Source organism: Tiliqua scincoides, chromosome 5 (assembly GCF_035046505.1).
Source record: "Tiliqua scincoides isolate rTilSci1 chromosome 5, rTilSci1.hap2, whole genome shotgun sequence".
Classification (NCBI taxonomy): domain Eukaryota; kingdom Metazoa; phylum Chordata; class Lepidosauria; order Squamata; family Scincidae; genus Tiliqua; species Tiliqua scincoides.
In genome coordinates, this window is record NC_089825.1 from 22371216 (window position 1) to 22389738 (window position 18523).

At 43.8% G+C, this 18523-nt stretch overlaps 1 protein-coding gene across 3 annotated transcripts in view; it reads left to right on the top strand.

Moving 5' to 3' along the window:
- NSUN6 (NOP2/Sun RNA methyltransferase 6) overlaps positions 1–18523 on the top strand; it is a 31981-nt gene that overhangs the window by 1653 nt on the left and 11805 nt on the right. The window contains exons 1-8 of one of the 3 annotated variants that reach the window (XM_066627094.1): positions 3114–3186; positions 5219–5328; positions 7589–7744; positions 9295–9374; positions 10633–10742; positions 11955–12108; positions 12772–12853; positions 17130–17249. In XM_066627094.1, the coding sequence (XP_066483191.1) occupies positions 5254–5328; positions 7589–7744; positions 9295–9374; positions 10633–10742; positions 11955–12108; positions 12772–12853; positions 17130–17249 (777 nt within the window). In that variant the 5' untranslated portion in view covers positions 3114–3186; positions 5219–5253. Of the gene's footprint in view, positions 1–3113; positions 3187–3389; positions 3454–5218; positions 5329–7588; positions 7745–9294; positions 9375–10632; positions 10743–11954; positions 12109–12771; positions 12854–17129; positions 17250–18523 lie in introns of those variants that run through there. The other 2 variants (XM_066627096.1, XM_066627095.1) reach the window with 2 other exon arrangements.

The following is an 18523-nucleotide window of genomic DNA, read 5'->3' on the forward strand; positions in this document are numbered from 1 at the left end:
TGCGCTTTTACCTGGGAGTAAGCTTCATTGAACAGAATAGGATTTGCTTCTGAGTAAACATGTGTGCTGTGAGAAGCAAGTGCATCCCTGGGGATCCCTTGCATTTCTTTGCAAAGCTGGTCTGGAGCATTTCAGAAGGAATGGGGGGAGTTGTAACTTTGTTGCAATCTAGGATGCTTCCCCCCTCTGGAGAGGGAGGAATTGAGGCATGGCCGAGCCACAGGCGTTGTTTTCCACTCTCGCAGTGGTTGCCATTTCTAGCCCTTTAAACTTGCTTTTCCACAATCTCAGAGCAAAGATACGCAAGGGTTTCACCATAGAGATACCAAAAGGGTAGAGTAAACCCACCTGACTACCACTTTTACTAGTGGCAATTAGCAGGTTTGTGGGTTTTGCCGGAAGTGTAGACCATTTGCTACTATAGGTTGTATCTCTATGGTGTAGGATGCGGGTAAACGTCACCCCATATTTTGTATTGGCAACCTTCAGTCTCGAAAGACTATGGTATCGCGCTCTGAAAGGTGGTTCTGGCACAGCGTCTAGTGTGGCTGAAAAGGCAGATTCGGGAGTGACAATCCCTTCCACATTGGGAGCAAGTGCAGTCTGTCCCTGGTCTGTCTCCCTGGCTATGGGCCTTCCTTCTTTGCCTCTTTGCCTCAGACTGTTGGCAAAGTGTCTCTTCAAACTGGGAAAGGCCATGCTGCACAATTGAGCCCAAGAGAAAGGCATTTTCCTGCTCTTTCCCTTAGGAAGGCGTTATTTGCTCAGAAAATGTTGCACCTGGCTGGCTCTGACTTCACAGCTGTCTCTTTGGACAGTGGTGTGCGTGGGAGCAGCTAGGAAGGTTTGCAACACAGAAATAGGCGATAGTGCACTGCATTCTTATCACTAGAGGTGTTCCTTGAGTGTCAGGAGAGTTAGAACAGACAATAAGGAAATATCTCTTTTCTCACCATGTCATTAGTCTGTGGAACTCCTTGACACAGGATGTGGTGATGGTGTCTTGCCTAGGTGCCTTTAAAAGGGGATTGCACAGATTTTCTGGAAGTCCATCATAGGTCATGATAGGCCCATACCCATAGGCCATCAAAGCCATCATGGGTATGTGCAACTTCCTGGCTTTAGCAGTAGGCTACCTCAGAATGCCAGGTGCAAGGGAATGGCAACAGGATACAGGTACAGGTATCTGTCTTCTGTGCTCTGAGGCATCTGGTAAGCCACTGTGAGATACAGGAACATCCAGCAGGGCTCTTCTTATGTTTGTTGATAACGATATCAAAACACAAAGCACTGCATTTTGGTGTTTAAAATATTTTCCAGAATTAAAATAGATTACTTTTCCAGTTATAAATAATACTGTGGCTACATTCGCTAACACTATATCACCTACCTAGTGCACTTTTAAAGTGTTTTAAAATTAATAAAAATGAAAATTTGGAAGGAGAACTTAGGATAAGAACATACAACACCACTTTCTGCCTTCTCATTTTTTTTTTTCAAATCATGAAATCTGGGAAAAATAAAACCATTTTCAAACACCTGTACATATCACATAGTTACATGGGAATAAGTCCCATTGAACTTAATGAGACTTCTGAGTAGGGATGCACTGGATTGCACTGTAAGGCTACAGTTGTGTGCACAGCTGAACACAAGATCAATTTGGACCTTTACAACATAATTTTTCATCAGAGTAAGCATGTAGGATCAAACTGTACAGTCCTTACAATGCAATCCCATTATGAAAGAAGGTGACCTGGAAAGAAGGTGTTGACAGTGAAATCCAGGCCTCCCCCCCCCCCTTCACTATAAAGGGAAGACTTTAAGCATTTATGTGATATCATGTGTGATAGAACTAGTTGCAGCAGATATCTGTGAGGGGCTTTTCTGGCAGGAAAATTGCTCCCAAGCAAATGTGTATATAGGATTGCCATGTTATTGTACTGCATGCTCTTGTGCAATAGCAATATTGTAGCAAGTGCCACTGGGTTCCAGAACGTTTTAGCACCAGGACCCACTTTTTAAAACACTATCTGGACCCATCGAGGTTTACCAGATTTTCTAAAAAGGGAGACCCAGAAAGAAATTATTTATTTATTTATTTATAACAACCAGAAAAAGACTCAAACTTTCTCTCTCTATATTTGCACATGCTTGCAAACTGCAGGAGCTCTTTGCAAGGAATAAGCCTTTCCTAGGAATAAGCCCCATTGAACACAAAGGGGCTGACTTCTGAGTAGACATGCAAAGGGGTGTGCTGTAAGAGTGCAATCCTCTGCCTGTCTATTCAGAGGTAAGTCCCATTATAGTCAAGGGGGCTTACTCCTAGGTAGGTATGAATAGGATTGAAGCTTAAGGGTGAAATCCTATGCACGTTTACTCAGAAGGCTGTGCAGCATGGCCTTTCCCAGTTTGAAGAGACACTTGGCCAACAGTCTGAGGCTAAGAGGCAAAGAAGGAAGGCCCATAGCCAGGGAGACAGACCAGGGACAGACTGCACTTGCTCCCAGTGTGGAAGGGATTGTCACTCCCGAATCTGCCTTTTCAGCCACACTAGATGCTGTTCCAGAACCACCATTCAGAGCGCGATACCAGTCTTTCCAGACTGAAGGTTGCCAACCAAAATTTTACTCAGAAGTAAGTCCCATTGTGTTCTATGGGACTTACTCCCAGGAAAATGTGGCTCGGACTCCAATCTTATGCATGCCTAGTTGCAACCATTCTCCTGGGCATTATGGTCTGTTATACTGTTTTTATATTATGATGCATGTTGTATAGAATGGGTGGGTGAGTGTGCAGAGTGCGATTGTTGGAATTGTTGTATATATTTATGCTTGCATCTCAAAGGTGCATAAATTTCGTTGTGCTGTAGCACAATGCCTACAAAGTTACTACTACTACTACTCAGAAGTAAGTCCCATTGTGTTCCATGGGACTTACTCCCGGGAAAGTGTGGCTAGGACTGCAATCTGATGCACGCCTACTCAGAAGTAAGTCCCACTGTGTTCCATGGGACTTACTCCCAGGAAAGTATGGCTAGGACTGCAGCCTAAAGCCCTTAGGGTTTCGTCAAGGCGCGCCACCACCCAGACCAAGGGGAGGGGCTGCGGAGGCGGCGACTGAGGCGGGCGCGGCAGGGCTTTGGCTTTGCTGCGGGGAGGAGGAGGCCGCGCTGGCTGGCGGAAGGTAGGACGAGGGGCGCGGGGGTGCTTGTCGGGTGGTCCGCCCTCCTGCCTTCCTGGGCCAGCGTGCAAAGCCTGCCCAGAAGGCGGTGGGCGCCACCTTTCCCCGCGCAACGTGCTGGAGGCGAAAGGGGCGCGGCTTCCTCCCCCTCCTCTGGGTGGAAAGAGGAGCCCCAAACCGCCACAGTAGCACCTTCGCCAGCCACTCTGTGGCAAGGGGGAGACGCCTCAGGGAGCAGCCCGCGCCCTTCTCAGGCTGGTGCCGCTCCAGGTGGTCTTGGAGCATGAAGCCTGCTGGACCTTGGAGAAGAAGGGGGGGGCTTGACGGGGGGGTCACCTTTGGAGACCTGCTCAGACCCGATGGGAGGTTCTGGCCAAACATGCTGTTTCAGGACCCCTAGGCAGTGGGGGGGGGGTGCTAAGGAAGCAGGGAATCCTTGCAAGAGAGCCAAGGCATAAATACAGGTGTGCACCGCTGAACGACCGTTCGCTTAACAACAGACCGCATATATAATGGTAGTCAAAGCACAATAAAGATGCTCTTAATGAGGCAATCACGTCTCCCATTGCCTGCAGCAGAGTGTTTGCTTACCCAACAGAGGCTCTTAATGCAAAGAAGAGGCAGTCTGTCTCCACTAGCCTTTGCTGCCAGCTAGTGTCTGGCAAGGAGATTGGGCTAAATGTTCACTTAATAACCTGATCACTTAACAGGGATAGGCAAATGTATCCCTGTCATTAAGTGGGGCACACCTGTACTGTATTTCTCAAACTGTGGGTTAGGACTCACTAGGTGGGTCACAAGCCAGTTTCAGGTGGGTCGCGCAGCACTTAGCTCAGCCACCGTTGAAAATACAGAGTTGAAAATGCAGGGTACAGAGCTACTGGGCAGGGCAGGCTCCTGGTCAGAGTGACCCCCCAGATGTCAAAATCACAAAAGAGGACAAGGCACTCCTTGTAGGACTTCCCAGAAAAATGTAGCACATGCAAAATAAAAACTAAAAGTACTCAGCTGTTGGTTTCATATGGTTAATTTAAACACCATATTACTTGTTACATTAAAAATTATATTGCATATAATTTATTAATTACAAGAAGGGTGTGTAATGCTTGCAGAGGCCTGCTCACGGGAAAGGAGGACATTTAAGTTATTTTCCAGGACATGAGGCTGAAAAAGAGGACATGACCTGAAAAAAGAGGACATCCGGTCACCCTGCTCCCAGTGGGAGAGAGGCATGGTGCTTTGCCCTGAATAGGTGGGAAGATGGGACACTGGAAAGGGGGGGAGGGCTGTGTAGTTGGAGAAGGATCCAAACTTGTGTTCTGTTTTGACTTCCAAGCTGGAATGTTTGAATTCCGAGCTATGCAAAATAACAGCATAAGCATGCTGCCTAATGGGACTTTCCTCTGATCACAGCTTAGGTTTGAAGCCTAAATTGATGATGTCATTTCCAGCCATGATGTCACTTCTAGGTTAACAACAATTTGGACAAACTCCAGAAGTTAGTGGTAAACAGGGGGGCCTGGCATGCAGTGGTCCATGGGGTCAAACACGACTTAAAGACTGAACAACAACAATTCTCTCTTCAAGGACCTTATTTGTAAACTTCTTAGACAATGGTTATAACTTTTATCGTATACAGTACAACTGTACATATCACAGATAAAATGTAGCTATCACTAGAAACTGCTTCACACAAGTGGATAATTTAATTGTTCTGTTTAATTGTCTCAACAGAACAATTAAAATCTCCACTTGTGTGAAGCAGTTTCTAGTGATAGCTACGTATATTTTATCTGTGATACGTACAGTTGTACTGTATAGGAAAAAAGTATAACCATTGTTCATGAAGTTTACAAATAAAGTCCTTGGATAAAACCAATGTATAGCAGACTCCACCACCACATGGGTCAAACGCTGAAGAAGTAGTATTAAAATTGATTTTTAAAAAAGTTTTCTACTCTTTGAACGCATTTACTGTAAGTTATTATATTCTCTGACAATGTAGAAAGAAACCTTAATCCATTGTTTATTGCAGATGTTTTCCAGAAAAGGTAGCAGGTAGCAGGGACTATGTCTGTTTTCCCCCAAATCTCTCTGAGACCAGAGGTTGAAGAGTATCTGAGGGCTACGTTTCAGAACAATGAGGTAAGTAGTTAGAGCATGATTTTCAACCTTTTTCATCTCATGGCACACTGACAAGGCACTAAAATTGTCAAAACTTTTGATAATTGGCAAGGCACACCAAGCTGCCATTGGGGGCTCACATCCCCTATTGGCCCTAATAGTAAATGACCTTCTCCCAGATTCCTGTGGCGCACTGTGGACCACTTTCGGCACAACAGTGTGCCATGGCACAGGGGTTTAAAATGGCTGGGTTAGAGTACAATACAAACTGGTCAATTAAAAATGTTACTGCGTATATAGTATCTGTTAAACAGTGTGCGCTCACATTTTAGATGATGATTGTCAAGTATTTTTCAAATTGTGGGCTATTTTCTGGTGCAGTGTTTGAAAGTATGTTATTTTGATAGCTGTACAAATGATAGCTGTATGTTCCCTACATAGTAGGGAACACCATGCAAAGAAATAAGTGGCTACTATATGAAAGAGGAATTGGCAAAACCAGTCTTTGGAATAGATGCATGTGTGTGCATAATGTCTGCTCCCAAGAATTATATTAAGGACAAAACCCTAACTTGCACTGGAACAGGCAGGCTAATAGACCTGCCCTGTATCCAGTGCAAGGTAGGTTGGGGCTAGGGCACAACTTAGAGTAAGGGAATTTTATTCCTCTTACCTGAGAAACACCCCAGGCAGCCCTATGGGGCTACTCAGATCTGTGCCCACGATTCTGTGGTAAAAAAGCCAAGTGTCCTGTGTAAGGCTACTCAGGCCAGAGCTGTGGGTTAGGATCCGGCCTGTGTTGCTGTGGCTGGTTCGACCTCCACCTGGGCCCTATCCGCCTCCTGGCCCACTCTCCCATGCACTAAAACATCCCCAACACACTCCTGTTCCATCTTCCCACTTCCCTCTCCCACTCCTTGTGCCAGCCTAACTGGGCCAGCAAAAACTCACTACATTTGGGTGAGCTCTATGGGGCCAGAGCCAGCTCTGCTGTGTCAGTGAATGTCTGTGCACTGGCTTCCCCTCCTCCTGAGTAGCCACAAATATGCTTCTCAGCACAATTGTGGCACTTGGGAGCCAGCACAAAGGACTTGTGCCAGATTTGGGGGGTGGGGAGGTTAGGATTGTGATGCCCATGTCACCTATAGATAAGATTTGTAATTTTATGTAGAATTTTTGCCTTCATGTTTTCTCTGTTTGATTTAAAACATTTTGGTCCTAAATATATTTAAAATGCATACATTTGTTTATTTTAAGCTTGTAATTCACTCCTTTCATAGAAGCACATAATGGATAGCAATCTTCTAAATAAGTTTCAAAATAAAATGCAGCAGTTTAAAGCATACTACTACCATCTTCTTCCATACCCTCAATACCTAGCTTCTTATCCATTTGCATTGTGGTTTACAAGTTAAAACGGTAGCTGAATTTACTCTGATTTACAATCCAATCCTAAACATATAAGAACATAAGAACAGCCCCACTGGATCAGGCCATAGGCCCATCTAGTCCAGCTTCCTGTATCTCGCAGCAGCCCACCAAATGCCCCAGGGAGCACACCAGATAACAAGAGACCTGCATCCTGGTGCCCTCCCTTGCATTGGCATTCTGATACATAGCCCATTTCTAAAATCAGGAGGTTACACATACACTTTTGTATGTTAGGCTGACCAGCCTTTAGTTTCCTGGGTCCCCCGTCTTTTCCTTTTTAAAGATAGTTGTGACATTTGCTATCCTGCAATCTTCTGGCACTGTGGCAGTTTTGAGGGACATAATAATACCTACTTATTTTTGTTGTTATTGTTGTTCAGTCATTAAGTCACGTCTGACTCTTCGTGACCCCATGGACCACAGCACGCCAGGCCCACCCATCTACCACTAACTTCTGGAGTGTGTCCAAGTTCATGTTGATTACCTCCATGACACTTTCTAACCATCTCATCCTCTGCCATTCCTTTCTCCTTTTACCTTCAATTTTTCCCAACATCAGGGTCTTTTCTAAAGAGTCCTCCCTTCTCATGAGGTGACCAAAGTATTTAAACTTTAGCTTCAGTATCTGTCCTTATTTTGGTAAGTTTGTTTAAATTGCAGATTTGCATCTCACAGTCTTTTCTATATAAGAACACTTGAATGTAAACCAATTTAATTCCAGTGACGAATCAGAAGAGTCTGGTTTAACTGTTTGCAGGTTGAGTTTGAAACAGCAGTACTATATTCTTGGGATTAGAGCATAAAATACTATAAATGCTAATCTTATGTGTTTGGTTTGCTTTATTTTAAGGTCATAACTGCAAAAGGTCTACAGGAAGCTGAACGGAAATATGAATCTCTGTTAAATAATTTGTCTCATCCACCAGCTTTCACAACTGTTCGAGTGAACACTCACTTGACATCTGTGGAACATGCAAGAAGTCTACTGTCTGAAGAGATCCACAAGGTCTGTGCAGCCTCTTCCTTCCGATTACTGTTCCATTGGTTGAACCACTGAGATCGTTTGTTTCAATGTGTGGGCCAATTTTGTGCAACAAATCATGGTTTGTGAGTGGCTCCAGGTTGGAGCTGGTTTGTAAGCTACAGCTTGGGTAAACAGTGATTTGGCATTGCAGTCAAATGAACATATCGTGGTTTGAAATGGTATACTGCACAATGGGACCAGGGATCAATCTTGAAGGAGGTTAAAAATTTATGATTTTCTACAGGCAGGGTGTTTTTAGGATGGGGAAATGGGGGGGGGGTGGAGTCAAACATGATCCCTTATGTCAAAGGTTCCTAAATGAGTATTGTAGCACTGTTTTACCAGATTCCCTGTCCAAGTTTTGCTTAGAGAACCTATGCCCACTTTAAGCTAATTAGCTCCCCTTCTTTCCCCAACAATGACCCTAGTTCTGCACTGCTGGACCCACCACCAGGGTAGTTCACCTGTTCTACCTGCAGGGGCCCTCCTTCCTCCTCTCTCCTGCTAGCAGCTTCTCCAGCCACTACAGCAACACCTTGATCCTCAACAGGTCTTGGGCATGGCAGCCACACACCACTCTCCAGCAGTCTCTGTTCCAGCAGTCTCCAGAGTCCATTCACACATCTGTCCTTTAGTTGGTTAGTCCTTCTGCCATTGGTTCCTCAGTCCTTCCAAGCTTTCCTCCTCCTCCTACCCACTAAACTCTCCCTTTATCAGGTGCTGCTTTTATCCCTGAGGGCCTTATTGCCTTCAAGAGGCTGCAGCTGTGCAGCACACTCACTGCAATCCAAGGCCCTGGTGTTAACCCATGCTTGCCTGCCAGAGCAAGGGGCCACTGTTGTCACCACACCCTATCTCCTTGAGGGATCTTGTGCATTTCCATTACAGATGGGTGTCATGGGACCCGCACCAGCCAAGCTGCTCAGCAGCATGAGTCTGATGTGGCATACTAGAGCATTTGCAGTTTGGAGTAGTGGCCTGAGCTGTCTGCAGAGCTGTGGAAGGGCCCAACTTCCTTCCCTGGCCAGTTTTATGCAAAAACTGTTTTTCCAGACATGAACCTAGAAGTAAGTGCCAACAACGTCAGCATGTCGTGTGTCATTGGCACTTACTTCCAGGTCCGGAGTTTGAAGGGTGCACCACCAGCTTGGGAAGTGCAGCCTCCAGTGGTACCATCCATAAAGGACTCTGTTTTTCTGTGTACTTACTGGCTCTGTGTCACAGTCTCTCGTTTCCATTGAAATCCACCACAAAAGGAATGTGTAAATCGATACCATTATCTTTAGCTATTAGTATGTCTGTAATCTTAGGCACACTTTTCTGGGAGTAAGCCTTATGATCACAGTTTTACTTCTGAGAAAACATATATGATAAATATTTAATTTTTTGGGATTTGTGCTGTGTTGTTTAAACCCTCTGCTGTGTTGTGCAGATAAACATTTCTACCAAGTTAAAGATGATGAATACAATGGCTGTAATGCTGTAAAATACTTTTCATTGAACGCATCCTATTTTTCTCTCTTAATTTATAGCAATATAAAGGTCTTAGTGTTCCAATTCTTCAGCATCCAGAACTTCCTGATGTCTTACTTATTCCTCTGATTGGACCCAGGTCTGCACCTTTTAAAATGTTAATGTTAACAGAATTTACGATGCTGGAATTTAGCTGTATCTCATGTTGCATGATTCTGACACTTGTAGTCCACTTCTGAGACTGCAAATATAATAGAGTGAAAATCTAGAATAAATATATTCATCGTTTTGAGATATACCATCTTCTAGTGCAGTGCTTCTCAAACTGGTGGGTTGCGACCCACCAGTTCATGTAAAGGTTCCCCTGTTCCTTTAAGGGGTGGGGGAAGGGGAGAGGCAGGGAAGTGATCCCCAGGATCGAATCCATTTGGGGGGGCGAGGGGGGGCTTGTGACTTACTTTCAGAAGGCAGGGCTGCAGCAGGCTGTAGGAGGTGCGGGGAGCCCTGCGCTGCCCTGCACAGCACTCCCCGAGGCTTGAAACTTTCACTGAAAGCAGGCGCAAAGTGCCTCCTGCAAAACGGAAGTGTTTTGCGCCTGCTTTCTTGGAACATTCCACACCTAAGCAAGCACTGTGCAGGGCTCCCCGCACCTCCTGCAGCCTGCCTTCTGAAAGTAAGTCATAAGCACCCCCCCACCCTTAGCAGCACTATCCTAGGGATCGCATTGCTGCCCTAGTTCCTCCCCCACAGAGACTTACTGAGGGAGTAAAGCTCCCTCAAAGTTTGAGAACCACTGTTCTAGTGCTTGTTTATCAATGCTAGAATAAATATTGATTAAATAGCAGGTCAGTGTGGTGGTCATAGATGAGAATCAGGTTTAGATGAGAACCTCTTTTAAGTGGAGAACACATACATGAGTCATTTGCACTGTCAATAGTTTGGCTTCTCTTTCATTGTTTTTTTTAAAGGCCATTCATTGGGGAAAAAATAGTAAGCTGGAGACAGATTGTGCAGTTACTGTCAAGTATTGCTCTATTTTTCTGCTTAGAAACATTAATGGCAAGAAAGTAGGTGGAGGTAAGAAAGGGTAGTAGTAGTTAGTCATAGAGAAGGCTGAGAACATCAGAGATGGTGTAGAGTGGCACTCAAGCATCATATGGTTTGGCAATCAACTGTGTTTATACAGTTGTCCTAAGTGAATTACAGCCCAATCCTGCACATGTCTACACAGAAGTAAGTTCCATTAGAGTCAATGGGGCTTACTCTCAGGAAAGTGTGGGTAGGATTGGGCTGTCCATGATTTGATATATACATGCAGTTTGCCAATGTGTAATCTGTTCTCGTAAATGGCATTTACCTTTTCTCCACTTTGATAGATTTTAATTGGCTATTTGTAGGAAGGACCTGCTCAAGTTCACACATCAGGTTATTGTTGGTGCGCAGTGTGGAAATGCAGTGCTACGAGGAGCACATGTCTATGCTCCTGGAATTATATCCACTTCAAAATGTAAGATTTCTTTTAAATCTTCCCATAGGTTTTAAAGAAAAGAGCAGTATGCTTGGCTGTCTTGTGTGTTTCTCTGTGAGTGAGAGATGACAGTGGCATACTTGCAGTTGCCTTTTGTTATTTCTGAACTTCAGTGTTCTCTTGTAAAAAGGGACAAATAATTATGAACAAGGGGTTCTGCTGCTTTGTGCTTACTTAACTCAGGGCTTTTACTTAACTTGGGATCCAATCCTATCCAGTATAGAACTGGCAGTCATTGCCGGATCCTGTCCTGAATCCAAGCAGGCTGAAGGTCTCCTTGGGGGAAGGGGACATTTCTCCCTTTACCCTGAGTAAAGCCCCAGCCTGTTCAATGGGTCTGACTTTCAAGTTCAACATGGGGGATAGAATTCGGCAGAGGAGGCCTGTGCTGGTTCTACCTCCCTGGGCCGGTCTCTCCATCATTGCACCAATTCCTGCTCTCCCCATAACCCCAAGTAGCTTGGTGCTTACTTGCTTGTTGCCAGCGACTGGGAGGTCAATCTGTGGCTTCCAACAAGATGACGCAGGCCTCCCTTCTGGCACTACGTCTTCTCTGGGTGGCACACATTTGTCACTCTCTCTGCCGGCACTGGGGCTGCAGTGCTGTTGATAGGGCGGTCTAGGGTCGGGCAGCCCATGTTGCATGTGTGCAATGCTGTTTTTAATTTCCTGCTTTCCATTTGTATAGTTTTAATATAAGGCCTGGAAGTCACATCATTTGGTATTAGACAACAGTTAAGAGACAGGAATTTCACAGCTTCAGTGCCACAACCAGAAAGATTCTGCCTGGTAGCCACTTACTCCACTCCAGAATCCGATGGGAGTACTCGCAGTATGACATGAGAACCTGAAGATTTTAATGTTAATAAATTGTTTCTATATATATATATATATATATATATATAGAGAGAGAGAGAGAGAGAGAGAGAGAGAGAGAGAGAGAGAGAGAGAGAGAATAGCCATTACTGAAATGTTCCAGGGCTTGTCTTGACCTAAGCTGGCTCTTTCAGAATTCATGGGGTCCCCAGTGACTTGATTAGCGTTTTTGTGCCAAGTAAAATACAATCACAAATGCCTTTCTTTCTTTCTTTCTTTCTTTCTTTCTTTCTTTCTTTCTTTCTTTCTTTCTTTCTTTCTTTCTTTCTTTCTTTCTTTCTTTCTTTCTTTCTTTCTTTCTTTCTTTCTTTCTAGTCATGAAAGCTGGTGATGTGGTTTCTGTATACTCTGATATTGAAGGGAAATGTAAAAGAGGAGCCAAAGAATTTCTGGGAACCAAAGTTTTCATTGGAAATGGAATTGCTGAACTGAGCCGCAGTGAAATTTTTAATTCAAGTGGCCCATTGAAGTAAGTCAGAAATTATAGTGCAAATCTATGCCTGTTATTTTTTTTTATGACAGAACTCATTCAAAGTTGTAAACTTTGAATTTTTATTCAAACTAGTACAGACTTTCTTGTGGGTTTTGTGAATATTCAGAAAGGAATACTTAAAGTTTAAAGCTTGACTGGGTTTCTGAATGAATATTTTGGGGAGAGAGGTGGGCCCACTGAATGAGTTGGGCCCTTGCTTCATTGGCCATGATGAGTCATTTGAAGAGGATGTGCCTACTTACCCGTTCTTCAAAATGCATGTTTTAGGCACAGTAATAGCAGAGATATTTACATAAGCCACCAGCTTGTTCAGATATAAAAATATGTGTCTGTACTAAATTATTTTCAGCAACCTGGAAAAAAATGCTTTGTTAGTTGCAGAGAATGACTATTTTAAGGGATGAAAAAGAAGGGGAGAATGACCCAGCCTGACATCAAGTCACGGTTACACTGTGCCTTTTCATCATCTCTTTAAAGTAAAATCAGAATTGAAATGGGCATGTATGTTACGCAGTCCCATTGATGTGTCGTATCTTTTATTTTACTGTTATAATAGAGAATGTTAGCATAATAAAGGTAGAAATATAGACAAGCAGTTGTTTTTCTTACCAGTGTGTTTCATGTCTTCCTTCTTCTCAGGGGGATGGGGATAAAGATGGTAGAGCCAATCTACCTGAGTCCGTCTTTTGAAAATGTGTTATCCAGTTATGTGTTTTTACAGGTAAGTTGTATTAAATATTATTAATAGTTTTCTGGAGATCAAGGCTGTAATCCTGTTTCCTCAAGATAAGTCGAAATGAACACAGTGGGAATTGCTTTGATGTAAACATGTGATATGTAATCTGAACACAATTCCTTGCTAACATATTCCATCATAATTTGGAATTTCCAGATAAGTGTGTTCGATCTGACTTGCTATGGTAGGAATGCTCTGAGTTCCTAATTTCTTAGGGCCCAATCCTGTCCAGTTTTCCAGGGTCGGTGTAGCTGTGCCAATGGGGTATGCACTGCATCCTCTGGTGGAGGGACAGTCCCAGAGGCCTCCTCAAGGCATGGGAACATTTGTTCCCTTACATTGGGGCTGCACTGCAGCTGCACCGGCCCTGGAAAACTGGATAGGATTGGGTCCTTAGTGCTCCTGTAAAATGCAACATTTTCAACCTTTTAAAGCATTCAGATTATTTAAACAAGGAGTGAAAACTGAAAACGTACTTTTCAGTAAAGACAGTTCATACATTTGGCTGAAAGTACCAAGTGCTGAGTTATAAAGTGATGTGGATGTGTGTGAACCAAGCCTCAGGATAAGCTGTGTTCTGTGCTTCACAGATTAATTTATAAAACTGGAGAACTTCAGCATATGAATGCGTGCATGTAGCTGAAAAACAAATGTTGCATGACTGTTCACAGAGTGGAAAAAATATATTGAGGATGAACACTGGGCTGCTGCTAATGTTTCATACCATTAGTCAATGCCATTGATTATTTTCACCATGTACATTATTAGGTAATATGTGTTTGTTTTCAAAGGCTTTAACAATTTCTTCTGTGTATTAATATTAAGAGTACTGTTTGTGCTTTTCAACAAAAAATGTTCACAAAGCAGTTTCCAGACAAAATCAGTTTAAATGGGTCCCTGTCTCAAGAAGATTCACAATCTAAAAAGATATAGGAGGAGCACCAACAGAGAGCCACTAGAAAAAGACACTGCGCTGGGGTGAAGAGGATAGTGTAACATCAGTGGTTCTCAAACTTTTTAGCACCAGGACCCAGTTTTTAGAATGACTATCTGTTGGGACCCGTTGGAAGTGATGTCATTAACCTGGAAGTGATGTCATGGCTGGAAGTGACACCCTCCATTTACACTTCAAACCTAAACTGCAATAAACCAAAGGACCCAATACACAGCACTGTTAGTTTGCATAGCTCAGAATTCAAACATTGTGTGCCAGATCTCATCTGATCTCGGAAGCTAAGCAAGGTCAGGCCTGGTTAGTACTTGGATGGGAGACCGCCTGGGAATACCAGGTGCTGTAGGCTTATACCATAGTCTTTCGAGACTGAAGGTTGCCAACCATTAGTTCAGAAAGCAAACTGCAGACTTGGATCATTTACCAACCACACAACTTTCCCCCTTTCCACTGTCCCATCTTCCCTCCTATTCAGGGCTGGGCACCATGCCTCTCTTCCACTGGGAGGCAGCCCTGCCCAGCAGCTCTGTACCCTGTATTTTCAGCTTTGTATTTTCAGTGGCGGCTGAGCTAGGTGCCATGCAACCCAGCTGAAATTGGCTCGCAACCCACAGTTTGAGAAATGCTGGTATATATGTTTTAATGTAGAATTAATATAAATACATTTCATATTTATCCTGCAGTCTTTAAAGGGTATGTAAAATAACATGTCTTAAGTCTGGAAGTTTAGAAAGGGAGAAAAAAAGTAGGGGTGTGTGTGTGTAGGTGAGAGATATGCAGGAAAATTAGCTGTGTTAAATAGAAGCTGGCTTGAGTCTGTAGGAAAGATTGGAGTCAAATTATAGTGATTGTTTTAATATAGCACAATACAAATATAGTGATGATAATTGACAAATGCTTGTGTATTATGTTAATGAAATTTGTTTGTTTGGCTACAAATTTGACTGCCCTTATCCCAAGCAAAATGCAGTGTCAAAGACCTTTCTACACAGAGAGTAAGTAGCGAAGTGTGATGCTCAGGCCCTACTCTTCTGATAGCCCACACAGGGTTGAAGCCATTAGCTTAGAAGTGGCCTCACTTTCATGTTGCAGTATTAGAGTTGACAAGGTGAGTCAGCTGGCTGTATACTCTCCCATCTGCTAAAACAATTGGACCATAAACAGACTGCCTACCACCCTGTCAATTGTTGAAAAACAACCCAGAAGTAATCTCCTTCATTGATGGCTGCAACTACCCTAGCAAAGGTTCTACTTCCTCATGTAATAACTGAGCTGTTTTGAAGTGCACTGCAAGTGTGCACTTTTTTCTGCTCCTGGGGACACTACAACTCCAGGCTTTCACTGGTCTCGCTGACTCAAAGTCTTGGTAGCAGCATGTACTGATCTCCAGTGTACTTGTTCCTACATAGGAACTTGTTCCTCCACACCTAGCTGTCTCTGTGCATCACCATTGTGGACAGAATTGCATAATATTGTTCACAAATCTTTTGAGCTGTGCTGTATTTGAAATGTGTCTGACCTGGAAGAGACCATAATGTAGTGATGCATAAAAATAGTATAGTTCTGTCCAACTTTGATGCTAATATTATAATGCTGTTGTACAAATCTGTGGTAAGCCACACTTAGAGTATTGTGTCTAATTCTGGTCACCACATCTCAAAAAGGACGAAGTGAAAAGGTGCAAAAAAGAGCGACTAAGGGCGCAATCCTAACCTTTTATGTCAGTTCTTTCCAGCACTGATATAAGGGCAATGCAGGGAACAAACATTCTCTTACTTTGAAGAGGCCCCCATGAGTGATACCCAACTGCAGTATACAGCACATGTCCCATTGGCACCGCTATGCCAGTGCTGGAAAGCACTGACATAAGGGGTTAGGATTGCGCCCTAAGATGATTATTGGGCTGGGGCACCTTCCTTATGAAGAAAGGCTATGGCGTTTGGGCTTTTTCAGCCTAGAAATGAGGCGCCTAAGGGGGGGAAATGATTGAGACATACAAAATTATGCAAGGGAAGGATAGAGTGGGTAGAGAGATGCTCTTTACCATCTCACATAACACCAGAACCAGGGGGCATCCATTAAAATTGAGTGTTGGGAGAGTTAGGACAGACAAAATAAAATATTTCTTTATGCAGTGTGTGGTTGGTCTGTGGAACTCCTCGCCACAGGTTGTGGTGATGGCATCTGGCCTAGTTGCCTTTAAAAAGGGATTGGACCCATTTCTGGTGGAAAAATCCATTACGGGCTACAAGACATGATGTGTATGTGCAACCTCCTGATTTTAGAAATGGGCTATGTCAGATGCAGGGGAGGGCACCAGGATGCAGGTCTCTTGTTATCTGGTGTGGTCCCTGGGGCATTTGGTGGGCCGCTGTGAGATACAGGAAGATGGATTAGATGGGGCTATGGCCTGATCCAGCGGGGCTGTTCTTATGATGGAATTGCTAAGTTAGGAACCTGCGTTATACAGAGTCAGCCTCTCAGTGCATCCAGCTCAGCATTGTCTGCTGTGACTGCCATTAGCTTTCCAAGATTTCAGAAGAGTATCTTCTTCAGCCCTAGCTAGGAATGCCAGAGATTGAAGCATGGATCTTTTGCTTTCAAAGCCTGTGTTCTGCTACTGAGCTACAGGTTCAATTATTATAGCAATTATTTCCTAATACTGGCATCAAGTAAAGTGCATGTCATTTTGGGATGGCAGATTTTGAAATATTTAAGAAATATGTGCAAGGTGTCTCATGTTCTTTTAAATTCATCATTTGATCAATTTGTTTGATGATAAGCTATTAACTTGTAAAGAATGCCTTTTCTGTCAAAATAAATTTTCACTTCTAGTATTCATATCTGACTCTAGTCAACTCAGTATGGCACATTTTGTCATTATTGCTTTCAGAATTACTGAATTTCAAACTACTAACTGAAAATGAAAGATACAGGTCGTCCCTTGGTATCCTTGGGGGCTCTGTTCCTGGAACCCTTGTGGGTGCCATAGACTGTGGATAATGAAATTCCCTGTTGGATTTCCGGACACAACCAGAGTGCCTTCTGGTTGCACCCGGGGATGTTCATGGGTCTGGAGAGGTCCTGCGCAGCCTCTCCAGGCCTCAGAAAGTGTTGGAAAGACATTTTGGGGTTAAGAATCCGTGAAGTCCCATTGTACTTATCTTTCACACATGGGCTCGTATATGCATGCAGGCAATTGAGTGAGTTTAGGCTTATTGGGGAAGCAGTACATAATAGAATTAAATTCAGGGGTCTTATAAAAAAATAAATCTATGTACTTAATGCGTTCTCTGATTTCCCTACTAGAACTTGCCATCTTCAGTTGTGAGCTACGTTTTAAATCCTCAGCCGGGACAGAGAATTCTGGACATATGCGCTGCTCCCGGGGGGAAAACAACCCATCTCGCAGCATTAATGCATGATGAGGTAAGTGAAGTCACTGAGCATTTTCTGTCTCACCGAGGGAAGTTTGACCTGCGTTTCATTAGTATGGCTTGTTTCACTCATCTGCTGAGGTGCACAGATTACTCAAAGTAGCACACCATTAATATTTGAACATACTGCTTATCTACTGACTGTGCAATACAAAAATTGCTGAAGCAAGTGCAGGTCTCTTTTCTTGGTTATCCATCACATACGTATTTAAAACAAACAGATCTGATTTCAGTGATGTATGTGAAAGTTTAAATATATATATATATAAAACAGATTTGCAAGGAAGACCATCACTCAAACTAATCAGGGTTATTTTTAGTGCCTAATCCAGGTTATCATTTACACTTCAGTGTTTTTCACTGTGGGGAAAAACTGCGAATTAAAATCATAATAATTGAATTTTCACCATGGCATTGCCACCCACCATCTTCTGTAAGGTTAAATATTCATGGTTGAATCATGAGTACTTTCAGATCTGCAGTGTTCTGTGACTTCTGAATTATGAAACTTGAATGACTAAGGGCAATCCAAACCTGCGCAATCCAAATCCAGCGCAATCCAAACCTGCACTGGAGCAGGCAAGCCAAGAGGCTTGCGCTGCATCCAACACAGGTTCGCTGGCTGCAGCGGCTCAGCCAGAGGCAAGGAGAAGCTCTTCCCCTTACCCATGGGTAAGGGCTGCATGCCCCAATGGGTTTCCTCAGACCTGCGCCTCCTCTGGAGGTGGCGCAAGTCCGAGGAAAGCAGAGCAGTGTGAAGCCGTTCCATTCTCCCTGGGACGGGTTGGGATCCGGCATAGCCACCGGGTCCCAGCCCCGCCCCCGGCTCTCCCGCGCGCCCACCCCTGGGCCTGCCCATCGCCTGCCCTCCCCCTGCCCAGAAACGCCTCCTTCCCACCTCCTCCACACCCCCCACACCCACCTTCGCCGCTTGTGTCTCATGAAATGTTCAGAAGTAGTTTGAATGAAGTTCTCCTTATGCTCTGAGGGTCATAATTGCTAGATGAACTTTCATGCCTACTGTGCTGATCTGCAGATTACTGTTCGTTCAACTTTATCTATGGAGTATCACATCTTCAGAGGGTTTTGCATGCAGATGATTCCAGAGTCAGTCCCTTACATCTCTAGTTAAAAGGATTTTGAGTAACAGGGCTGGACAGATTTGTGCTTGAGACCTTGCAGAGCAACTACTGATCAGAGTATATCAATTATCTTCATAATTTTTTCAGACCTGGGGCAAAACTTTAACGCTAAGCTGCAACGCTT